The following is a 12,628-nucleotide window of genomic DNA, read 5'->3' as shown; positions in this document are numbered from 1 at the left end:
TGTAGCTCCTTTAGCTCCCACCATATCTTCCTAAAACTTCTCCAGATCCTGGGCCTGCATGTGCAGCCCCAAGGTCAAGAATACTGGCCTCTCCTGCAGATCACCCAGAGCATCAAAACTGGAGTTGATGCGAGGCCAATGCAGGTTCCATTCTGTCCTTGTTCTCGTCCACATTTACCTTCTCAACTGTCTGTCTATAGCTGATTTGCAGCAGCTCTGGACTCAGAAAGACTCAGAGGCCACAGCCAGCACAGCCTGCTGTCCTAGCCCCTGAAAATATACAAGGTCTAAATTTCCTACTTGTTAGTACACAAAGTAGTTCTGCTTCTTTGATGGAACTTAACTGATATATGAGCCAGAACATTTTATTGAGTAAGTAGACAACATGGATGGTGTGTGTTATTTTCCTCAAATTAATCTACAAGTTTAATGTAACTAATCAGAATTGTAAAGGGATTTTCTTTTAGCAACTTCACAAAATTTTTTTTTTGGTCTTTTTGCTATTTCTTGGGCCACTCCCACGGCATATGGAGGTTCCCAGGCTAGGGGTTGAATTGGAGCTGTAGCCGCTGGCCTACACCAGAGCCACAGCAACGTGGGATCGGAGCCACGTCTGCAACCTACACCACAGCTCACACAGCAACGCTGGATCCTTAATCCACTGAGCAAGGGCAGGGACCGAACCCGCAACCTCATGGCTCCTAGTCGGATTCGTTAACCACTGCGCCACAACAGGAACTCCACAAAATTTTTCTAAATTTCATTTGAGGAGTTCCCGTCGTGGTGCAGTAGAAACCCGAATCTGACGAGTAACCATGAGGTTTCGGGTTTGATCCCTGGCCTCGCTCAGTGGGTCAAGGATCCGGCATTGCCGTGAGCTGTGGTGTAGGTCACAGAGGAGGCTCGGGTCCTGCATTGCTGTGGCTGTGGTGTAGGCCGGCAGCTGTAGCTCCAATTTGACCCCTAGCCTGGGAACCTCCATATGCTGCGGTGTGGCCCTAAAAAGCAAAATAAATAAACAAAATAAAAAATAAATAAATTTCACTTGAAAGAGTAAATACCCATAAACTTGGAAAAGCAGAGTAATGGGAACATGGAAAGGGCCAAGACTGATCAAGTGTGTATATGGGGAAGGATATACACACTTGATGTATATATGTATAACTCCAAACTGGTAAGGAACAATTATTATTTCACTTAAATCTTGTGTCAGGGTACTTAAGTTCCTGAAACAGAAAACACTCTAGCAGTAAAGGGAAAAAAAATTATCAAAAAGATATTAGGAAATCACAGACTTGCCAGGTTGCAAGAACCAGGCTTCAAACCTATGCCTCAAGCACCTCCGTGAAAATGACAGCAGACACTTGTGGTGAAGACCTCCCTGCCACTGAGCTGAGCTGACACTGCCCAGCCCATCACCACATATTATCATTGGTATTGCTGTCTGCTGCTGCCATAAAAGATTCTTGGCATACTTGTTTCTTTGCTCTTAATACAAAATTTAGAGTAGAACATTGGCTGGGTCCAGGTCACATGGCCGTACCCTAGTTGCAAAAGAAGTTGGTAAAGATAGTATTTGACCTTTTTTGGCACATATAGTAGGACAGTTCTTTTCTCCTTTTAGATGCATTAGAAGAGGAATCTCCCAAATACACCATACTAAGCAGGAAATGACAAGTCTGCAACAGTAATGGTAATTAGTCTGTAACAAAAGGCTGTACGCGCTAAGTATTACCAGAGAGTCAATAATTAGATGATCTTCTGTGCAATGCTCAGGTATATAGAGTTCTTAAACAACTTTAGATTTTAAACCATCACATTCACATGGATTAGGGTTTTGTAACATAGACCAGTTCTCTGGTTAAGAAAAGGGAATCAGCTCCCACTGTGGTGCAAAGGGATTGGTGGTGTCTTAGAAGCTCTGGGACTAAGGTTCAATCCCCAGCCCAGAACAGTGGGTTAAGAATCTGGCATTGCCACAGCTTCAGCTTAGGTTGAGACTGTGGCTTGGATCTGATCCCTGGCCTGAGAGCTCCATATGCTGTTGGGGTGGCCAAAAATGGAAAAGAAAAGAAAAGAAAAGGGAATTAGCCTCATTGACTAGCTGCTTGAAAATTTTCTACAGTCAGATTTTATAATCAGTTTGGTTATCAAATTTGGGATATTTATGTGGATTTGTAAACAGAATTCTACATAGTCCAGCTAGCTAGACGTTTAGAGGAGCGCAAATTAAAATACTGATAGATATGACTATATAAAAATGTAAACTTCTGCAAGGCAAAGTTTAAGACAAATAAGTGGAAGAAATCTAGAACATTTATGACAGAAAAATTAGGGGCTTTACTTTACTAAGGGCTTTTAAAATTAGAAGAAAAAAGTATCCCAATAATATGGACAATGGCTATGAAAAGGCAGTTTGGAAAAGGAAGAAATACAAGCGGTCAAAAAAAACCTGTTAAAAGACTTTGACTTTAATGCCACAGGTACAACCCTAAAAAGCAAAAACAAACAAAAAAACAAAAACCCAAAACACCTTTAACTTTATTGATAATCAGTTGGATTTAAATTAAAGCAATGAGATTTCATTGTAGGATTGACAAAAGATTGCTCATGCTTCCTGTTAGCAGTGGGGACAGGATCACTCAGAGTATTAGCAAGAGCATAAACTGGTATACTTTTCTAGCAGGCTGTTTGACAATATGTATTTGAAATCATTTAAAAATGAGCAAGATTTTTGACTCAGCATTTCCAATTCTAGGAATTTATCCTAAGAAACTATTTAGATAAATACAAAGAGCTACACGTGGATGTTCAGTATGGCGTTAATAAACAATGTGTCCAAAATACAGGACTAGTGAAATGCTTTACAATTATGTAGTCATTAAAAAAATAATTATTCCTATATTTATTGATATAGAAAGATGCTCAGATAATAAATTTAAAAGGTAGTCTATATAGTAATATAGAAAATATTACATTTTTGATAAAAGTATGTACACAATACATATAGAAATCTGGAAAGCTTTTGATTTGGCTTGTCTCTCGTGGCCTTACATGTTATCATTACTTCTTTTTTTTTTTTTTGATTCCTTAAAAATTTTCAATGTCAGAGTTCCCATCGTGGCGTAGCAGAAACAAATTCGACTAGGAACCATGAGGTTGTGGGTTCGATCCCTGGCCTCACTCAGTTTAGGATCCATCATTGCCATGAGCTGTGGTGTAGGTCACAGACATGGCTTTCGGATCCCGTGTTGTGTGGCTGTGGTGCAGGCCAACAGCTGTAGCTCCAATTTGACCCCTAGTCTGGGAACCTCCATATGCTGCAAGTGCAGTCCTAAAAAAAAAAGCAAAATAAAAAAATGCCTTATCATGAACACAAAACCAATAAAGCTACTTGGAGAAGTTAAAGTCAGAAGTAATTAAACTGACCATGATGCTAAACTGAAAAGCTACTTTGAGAAGTTAAAGTCAGAAGTAATTAAACTGACCATGATGCTAAACTGAGTTTTTTTTAATTTTTTTAAAATGTAGAAACAATCTATAGCATTATAAATACATATTAATAAAATATTAGAACATATAACATTAATAAACATGAATTGTATGTAATTCTAAGTCAAATTTATAGTATAATATAAAAATTCATAATTATGTATTAGCACATGAAAAGTCTGCATGAAAGATTTCTATATCTCCAGGTGAAATAAACTTACGCAGGTTCCTTTAATTTTTTATTAATGTGAAGAATACTTACTTTGCAAAGGACAACTGTTTTAATGATACTGGAATCTACAACAATCCTCAAATTCTTAGTCATTTGCAAAAATGAAAATTGTTCTCTATAGCACTAAGATTGTGTTATAGTCTACAGATTCTTCTAGGATTAGGAAATAATGATTTCCAGGTACTTTCAACCAAGACATAGGACCAAAATGCAGAAGAGACCTCCAAGGTCATGAATCCTTTCTATAAACCTCAAGGCTTATTGGAGTTCCCATCGTGTCGCAGTGGTTAATGAATCCGACTAGGAACTATGAGGTTGCGGGTTCAATCCCTGGCCTCTCTCAGTGGGTTAAGGATCCGGCGTTGCCGTAAGCTGTAGTGTAGGTCGCAGTCACGTCTTGGATCCCACGCTGTTGTGGCTCTGGCATAGGCTGGCGGCTACCGCTCTGATTTGACCCCTGGCCTGGGTACTTCTATATGCTACGGGTGCAGCCTTAAAAAGACAAAAAAAAAAATTACCTTGAACCAAAGATAAATGTCATTATCTACCGAGCTGGACAAGAACTGGGACACAGGAAGTTTGAATTAACGACCAAGCCAGAGCAGCAGTATCTCCCTTGTTCTTGGTAAGCCATGATCTGTAAATGAGCCCTAAAGATAAAGAAGGCTTATCAGGTGGCTGAGTGTGAGGAGAATATAGGCTGGGCACACTCTACACAGAGGCCTAACAGAAGAGCTCTTTTGCCACTCAAAACTATGCTTATATATATGCATTAAATTACCAATTTATTGTTAAATCTCAACCCAGAAAGCAGAGAAAAAAGGTCTTTATCCGCCAAATTACTTGATGTCTCTATTAAGCCATGGTATTACTTCATCTTTTATCACAAAATATATTTGAATGTTACCTTATATTTAACTTGAAGAGTTCAGATACCGAAAGGATTTGATAGCTAATAAAGTGTCACCAGCAAAGTGAAACATGAACAGATCACTTAAAGTATTTCACTGATGGATGATCCAAATTTAAAGTGACTTGAAAAAGAAAAGCTTGCTGTTTACAAAACAACTATATAGTAGTTTATGAATAAGAACAGATACACATAATGGGCACACAAAATACATCTGCAATGGAAAGTTTAAATAGCTTGCTTGATGAGAGGAACAAAAAGCTCACTTAAATGAACTCAAAGGCAGATCCGTAAGCCTCAGTCAAGCCTTCAGATGTCTGCAGCCCCACCAACATCCTGACTACAACTTCATGAGACCCTGAGTAGAACCACTAAGCTAAGCCTCTTCCAAAGTCCTGGTCCACAGATACAGTGAGATAATAACTGTTTACTGTTTTTTTTTTGTTTTTGTCTTTTGTTTTTTTAGGGCCACACATGCAGCATGTGGAGGTTCCCAGACTAGGGGTCTAATCAGAGCTGCAGCTGCCAGCCTATGCCACAGCATCACAGGATCCGAGTCATGACTGTGACCTATACCACAGGTCATGGCAACACCGGATCCTTAACCCACTGAGCAAAGGCCAGGGATCGAATCCATGTCCTCATGGATACTAGTCGGGTTCATTAACCACTGAGCCACAATGGGAACTCCAACTGTTTACTGCTTTAATTCTCTAAGTTTGGGAATAATTTGTTATGCAGCAATGGATAGCTAAAATAGTAGTTTCTATGTTTCCATTTTCAAGAAAGATATAATTATGGTCCTGGAAACACACAATCCTGACATATATTCCACTCCAATTTTTGGTACAGAAATTTAGATTAGGTTATGGTTATGAGAAATTTAATAAGTGTACTTCCTCTTATTTATTGTCTCCAACTACAGCACCAAAGTTCCATTTTTGTTGTTCACTTTTCTTCCCACTTCTGCTTCTTGCTCCAACCCCTACAAACAGAATGTACTCTAGAACCTCTTAAACTGTAAAACAGCTTTATGTTTATTTTACATATTCACTTTTGGGGGGCAGGTTCCTTAAAAGCAGTAATTATAATTTTCTTTTAAATCTGTCATGCCTGAAGCTAATGTGCTCAAGGTGTTTAAGTATTTCATTATACCAATCCAAGGGGTAAGCAGGTAAGCACTCCTCAGCCTGTGAACTAAATATATTTGTAATGACTTCTCTGCCATAACAGCCAGTTATCCAAATCATAAATATCTCTCTATGACTTGCAGGATCCACTTTCTTCAATGGCCAACCTCTGCCAAACCCCTTCCCCATTAGAGTAAAATGCCATCAACCATGAGGACTTGAAAGTATACTTAGTAGTAAGTAACCTTCCCTATTCCCTTTCCTTAACTCCATACCTACTTAGCCAGTTACTTTAATAACACACTACTGTACACTGTTAGTAATCTCTAAGACGTTATTTCTACCAAAACAAATAAGAGGTAGCAGATTCCCAGAAGAAATATCCTCTTCTGCTTCATCCTCTTCCTTCCCCCAACCCCCCATCACATATTTACAAACACCCGAGGTAAAAGTACTGTCTAAAATCCGAAAACTACCTTTTTTATGCTTTACAAATAAATCTTCATTGAACTATAGTTGCTGTGAAATGTTATATTCAATTTCTTTAAAGCTCTAATAGCCAAAGCAGATGCCAAATCTAATGCAGCTAATTTGCAAAGAAAGAAAATAAACAAATCTTGCTCACTTTCCTGGACACTTTTCATAAGGTGCACATAAAATGTTTCATTTCTATCGCCATTAGGAATAAAACATACAGTTCTGAATTTCGACATTTAAGTCTTATCAAATTCCCAAAGTCATTCTTTCCTAAGTTTGGCATGAAGCGATAATTTTTAAAATGTCTATTAAAATGAAAAGCCCGGGCGTCTGCAGGGAAGGGAACATGTTACAGTCATCGTAATCACGCCTCCTAGGAGCCCGGGTGCATTCAGGGCCCTGGTGCCTAAGTAAGGATGGCAAAGGGCAACTCTGGCAAGACCCGCGGCACCCTACCAAGAACCAGGAAGAGGCCAGAGGGGCAAAGCCTAGACGAGGGCTGGACCCTATCGGATTTAGAAGGCGCAACGAAAACGGAGGGTTGTGCAGAGAGATCCCGGGGCCACCCGCCAGTGCCGGTTCTCTCGGGTCCCACGCGCCTGCTGCCCCTCCACGCCTTCACCATCGGGAACTTGGACCTTCCAGACCTCAAGTTCAGGTGGTCCCCGCCTCGGGCCTCCCACCTCAGGACGCAGTTTCGCCGAGTCCATACTGTCCCCCTACCGCCCGGCCCTTGCTGAAGATCAGCCGCACCCACCATCGGCTCTCCACGCTGTAGCCCGCGTTCCCCTCCCTCCTCGGTCAGTACCATTGAGACGCCGAGGGCCAGAGCGGCTCCAGCCTGCAACGCTGGCAGAGAGGACGCTGGGATATGGCCCGGCTCTGAGCCGGCCGGAGCGCTGAGTGCTTTTTAGTTAAGGGGATGGATACCTCGAGTGTCCCCCTAGCATCCTGCTCCCCAAAAAGTAGCCTTTGGGACGAAGGGGATGAAGTAAAAAGTGCCTTGTTTCATTCTGTTGAACCTGAGGATTTGTTCTCAGCCGGTGCCGTCCATAGATCTAGCCGCCGACACACCCAACAGCGCGCCCAAGCAGCGGCTGAAAGCCAGGGGCAAGGAGCAAATGTGGGACGCACGGCCTTACGCCCAGACACAGGAGCGATGAGCCGCTGGCCGGGGGTCGAGTACCCGAAGATGCAGAGGTATTTCCGGCTTCCTTCAAGGGATCCTTCAGGGTGGATGTGAATTTTTCCACAAGCGAAACCACGACCCTGCAAACCTGCAGCTCCTCAGCGCCCCCTTGGGGAGTTTTTAATAATTACGCTCTGCCGCTGGGCAGATGGTTGGAGGCAGTTCTTTGTCGTGCAGGTCTTAACAAGGCTAGAGCACTTAATCATGACTACCAGATGCTTAAAAATTGAAAAAGACAATATAAAGGGTAGCTTGACCCTGATTAACTGGACAAGTTGCAGCTTGTTTACTGGGTCTGTGGCCAGTTCCTATCCCATCTCCCTGCTTCTTCTCCTTGCCTCAGAGTGGTGGGTGCACCAAGATTGACATTCGGCCCTAGGAAGCATACTGGAACATTTTGGCCCAAAAGAGGAGGCTCAAAGAGGTACATTTCTTTCCCCTTCCTGTCTCCAGTTTCTCAGAACAAGTGTTGGATGTAAAGCAAGGGCAGCAGTGGGATTATATTAATTATACAGTGGAAAGAGACCATAGAAAATCCAACTCTTCATCTTCAAGCAAACTCCGAGGCCTTTCACAGAACGTTAAAAGTGTAGCTCAGTTTCTGTTACCAACCTTTTTATTACCTGTCATGTTCTTGGTTCTTAGCCAATGGAAAAGACTCAGCCGAGGGAGGAAATTATATATTTTACTTGCACAGTTTAAAAGCTTATTAAAAATATCACTGGCAGTTCTCTTGGGACACAGCAGGTTATGGATCTGGTGTCATTGTGGCAGACCCAGTCGCTGCTGTGGCACAGGTTTAATCTCTGGCTCCAGAACTTCCACATGTCACCAGCACAGCAAACAAAAAAAAATGTATCTATCACTGAATACATTAACCACAATAACTGGGTGTTTTTTAAAATGATTATTTTTTCCATTATATTTGATTTACATGGTGTTTTTTGTTTTTGTTTTTTCAGGGCCACGCTCACAGCATATGGAGTTTCCCAAGTTAGGTCCAATTGGAGCTACAGCAGCCGGCCTACACCACAGCCATAGCAATGCAGGATCCAAGCCGTGTCTGCAGGCCTACACCATAGCTCACTGCACGGTGGGGTCTTTAACCCACTAAGCAAGGCCAGGGATTGAACCCAAGTCTTCATGCTCGGGTTTGTTTACCACTGAGCGACAATAGGAACTCCAATCCTGGGTGCTTTTAGTCATGTTAAGGACAAACTTTCTCTGTCTGAATGTAGTAATAACTTGGCATTACCGTTACTGGTAGCATGGTACACGTCTTAACTATAGGCTTTCTTGGATTCTTAATAGAATTGCACTTCTATTTAGGGACAACATGGGTGGTTTTCTGCAACCAAAATAGAACTTATGGTTATTTCCTCTAGTCAGTACATTGCCCAAAGGGACTATTCATTTACACAACACATACCTAGTGCTCTCAATATGCCAGGTACTCTGCTTAGTAATAAGGCTATTAATAACTTTCTGGACCTCAAGTTCTAGTGGATGATACAGACCACAAAGAAGTTGTATGACTGAAATATGTGCCGTGAAGAAAATAAATATGGTGATGTCATAGTAACTGGGGGAAGCCCCTCTGAAGAAGGGATATTTGTGCTGAGACCTGAAGGTGGCAGGGAGCCCAGGTTGAGAGGAGCTAGAGAGAACATTGTGCCCACTCATAGTGCTTACATTATCACTCCTAACTGACTACAATGTTTGCTCTTTATTTTTCTTATAGTTTCCTCTGTTCCTTCTTCCCTTTTATGTGAAGAGGGTGGTCTTTTCAAGAAATCACAAGTTAATTAGAATACTTCTGGTTATATTTGGTGTAATCTTGAAATCTTTCTAAAATTTTTTACTTTTTTGCTTTTTAGGGCTGCACCCATGGCACATGGAGGGTCCCAGGCTAGGGATTGAATCAGAGCTACAGCTGCTGGCCCACACCACAGCAAAACCAGATCAAAGCTGTGTCTGTGACCTATACCACAGCTCATGGCAATGCCAGATCCATAACCCACTGAGCGAGGCCAGGGACTGAACCCACAACCTCATGGTTATTAGTCACATGTGTTTCTGCTGCACCATAAACATGAACTTCTTGAAATGTTTTTAGGTGTATGATTTTGTTCTTTCCTAAGAGGCAGGTGAAGTAAATGCCACTTATGGTGAGCTCACTTCTTTTGGTTTCACATACTTTGTAGCGTAATTTTTGTGTGTATGTCCTTTTTTTTTTTTTTTTTTGGGCCACACCGTGGCATATGGAGGTTCCCAGGTTAGGGGTTGAATCAGAGCTATAGCCGCCAGCCTATGCCACAGTCACAGCAACTCGGGATCCAAGCTGTGTCTGCGACCACCACAGCTCATGGCAATGCCAGATCCTTAAGCCACTTAGCAAGGCCAGGGATCGAACCCATGTCCTCATGATTGCTAGTAGGGTTTGTTAACCGCTGAGCCACGACAGGAACTCCTGTAGCATAAATTTTTTGAGATGTTCAAAACACATGAAAATATGTGGTGTATAAGACAGTTCAGATAAAATTTAGGCTTATCTGAAGTACCCGATTCTTGAAGCAATATTGTCTACATTAAGTTTGTTTTGTTTTCTTAAGATCTTTTTCTTTTCGTGATTCTACGGAAAAATACTGGGAGAGAAAAAATAGCTAATGACCAATGCACACAATTCTGCATATTAAAATGAAGAAAATTTGATTAATAGCAAAAACTCTACAAGATAAATCAGCAACTCTACAATTTTACAAAATTTCTTCTCAAATCTGAGGTAAGAAATTGTTCAAAAATTTTAAATAGTTCTTTATTAATAAAATATAAATATACATTTAAAATTTACAAGTTAGTGTAAAATCTCTCAAGTTCAAGTTCTCATTAAGTAATCAATGTACAGAAGTCATACAGATCAGTTTTTGGCTTTCTAGTAATTTTCTATCAGTCACTTGAAATAACATCAAGGTTTAATATTTTTTACCTTTTGGAGTTTGATAGAAGATAGTCAATATCCTGAAGGATTTCAGAGGTTTTTCGCAATGCCACTGATACACTGTTTTCATTAACTTCTTTTAGCGAGAGTTCTGAAGATTTGTGTTTATAATGATCTGAAGACTGTTCATTTTTCTTGTTAGAAATCTGGTTTAGGACACCACTATTCTCCAGTAACACTAGTGGCTTAGTTAAGGAGCTTTTCCCTAATATTCTTCATTATAATTACTTTGAATTTCAAAAAGCTTAGCCTTCATAGTAAAATATTTCTACACTGGGAGGAAGATATCTTGGATTCTTAATAGAGTTGGACTTCAGAACTTGTCCAGTCTATCTCTTATAGATGAGGAAACTGACTGGAGTATAAGAGGAGGAAAGGAAAAGAGAGTATGTGTGTATTTGGATGGAGGTTTGGCAATAGGGAGAAAATAAAAGAATTAAAACCTCAGTAACATTTCTTTAAGCAAAGAAGTGATATGGGAATAAAAGGGAACAAAAGTAGAGATGAAAGGAATTTTTTTAACAAATATCAGTGAAAGCAAAACTGTTCTCTGTTGCAGAGCTATGCTGTTATATGAATAGGATTACAGGAAAATAAAAAATTTAGATGGAGTAGGAATGTACAGAACAAAAGGTTTCATAAGAAAAAGAGTCCTGTCCAAGCTGATGAGGTAGCAGGTTCATGAACTCACTTCCTTCCACAGACACACTGAATCTCCAGCTACACACAGAGCAATTCTCACTGTACGAATTCCAGGAACTACCAAGGGACTTCTTCACATTGAGAGAATGAGAAAATATCCACACTGAAATGGGAAAGACACACTGTCGCTATAAACCCCACCCCCCTAGCCCAACAGGGGGTAACTCACAATTCTCAGCTTCTTCCTGAGGAGTAAAGGGTTTAGACCCAACATCAAATGCTCCAACTTTTAAGATTGCCAAGTGCATGATAGGCCCCCACAACACCCAGCTCTGAGCAAACAGAAACATCGATCTCCCAGTCTTTCCCTGTTTGCATACTTTAAAAACTGATGCCTGAGGGTCAGAGTTCTCACTCAGCAGGTGATAGCTCCGTATTCTCCTCTCTGGCCTACTCCAGGTTGCTGCGGTCTCCCTAGAAGGAGCTTACACATAATAGAAAAAGTCAAAGCAACAAAGAGCTGTTTTTTTGCAAAGATAAACAAAATAGACAAATCTTTAGCTAGACCTAGCAAGAAAAAAAAGAACTCAAATAAAAATAGAGAAAAAATTACAGTACCACAGCAAGACAAAGGATCGTAAGAGACTACTATGAATAATTATATGCCAACATATTGGATAACCTAAAAGAAATGGAGATTCCTAGAAATAATCAACCTATCAAGGCTGATTCCAGACTGATTACTAATAAACTGAATCAGGAGTTCCCATCGTGGCGCAGCAGAAATGAATCCAACTAGGAGCCATGAGGTTGCGGGTTCGATCCCTGGCCTTGCTCAGTGGGTTAAGGATCCGGTGTTGCCCTGAGCTGTGGTGCACGTCACAGACTCAGCTCGGATCCCACGTTGCTGTGGCTGTGGCACAGGCTGGCAGCAAAAGCTCCAATTCGACCCCTGGCCTAGGAACCTCCATATGCCGTGGGTACGGCCCTAAAAAGACAAAAGACAAAAAAGAAAAGAAACTGAATCAGTAACCAAAAACCTCCTGTAATCCTATTTTGTGGCAAGTCAAAAAAATTTAAATATAAAAGCCTCTTCTCTGCCCTCTAGCTGCCCTTCTCCTGAACTGTGTACTGTTTCTGCACTATGGATCAACCTGACCCTCCCCAAGAGCAGGAATACCTGCTCAACCATAAAGAGCGACGTTTTCCTAGCATCAAGACAACTCCTTAAAAGATAACAAAATAACATTGTCTTTTTAGGGCTAAGGGTCTAATTGGAGCTGCAGCCACCAACCTACACTACAGCCACAGCAACATGGGCTCCAAGCCATGTATGCGACCTACACAGCTCACGGCAATGCCAGATCCTTAACCCACTCAGCAAGGCCAGGGATCAAACCTGAGTCCTCATGGATATTGGGTTCATTTCTGCTGAGCCACAATGGGAACTCCGAATTCCTTCTTAATCTTACAGACATATGACCCAGTGGGATGATGCTTAGATCCAGATTATGTAAACTGTCAATAATATGTTATTAGATGTGGAGCCCTCTGTCTC

The 12,628-nt window shown here is 41.1% G+C and overlaps 2 protein-coding genes across 5 annotated transcripts in view; both read right to left on the bottom strand.

The window, feature by feature from the left end:
* Positions 1-7,099, bottom strand: part of TMEM267 (transmembrane protein 267) — a 29,684-nt gene extending 22,585 nt beyond the window's left edge. The window contains exon 1 of one of the 4 annotated variants that reach the window (XM_047765210.1): positions 7,050-7,099. The gene's annotated coding sequence lies outside the window, so the exon portion shown is untranslated. The other 3 variants (XM_047765124.1, XM_047765041.1, XM_047765296.1) reach the window with 3 other exon arrangements.
* A 3,123-nt stretch (positions 7,100-10,222) lies between these two features.
* C1H5orf34 (chromosome 1 C5orf34 homolog) overlaps positions 10,223-12,628 on the bottom strand; it is a 34,523-nt gene continuing 32,117 nt past the window's right edge. Inside the window, exon 13 of the mRNA XM_047764916.1 lies at positions 10,223-10,606. Coding sequence (XP_047620872.1) covers positions 10,413-10,606 — 194 coding nt within the window. The 3' untranslated portion in view covers positions 10,223-10,412. The remainder of the gene's footprint in view (positions 10,607-12,628) is intronic.

The sequence above is a fragment of the Phacochoerus africanus genome, chromosome 1 (genome assembly GCF_016906955.1).
Source record: "Phacochoerus africanus isolate WHEZ1 chromosome 1, ROS_Pafr_v1, whole genome shotgun sequence".
NCBI lineage: Eukaryota > Metazoa > Chordata > Mammalia > Artiodactyla > Suidae > Phacochoerus > Phacochoerus africanus.
The sequence above is the reverse complement of the archived record's forward strand: the minus strand, read 5'-3'. Positions and strand labels throughout refer to the sequence as shown.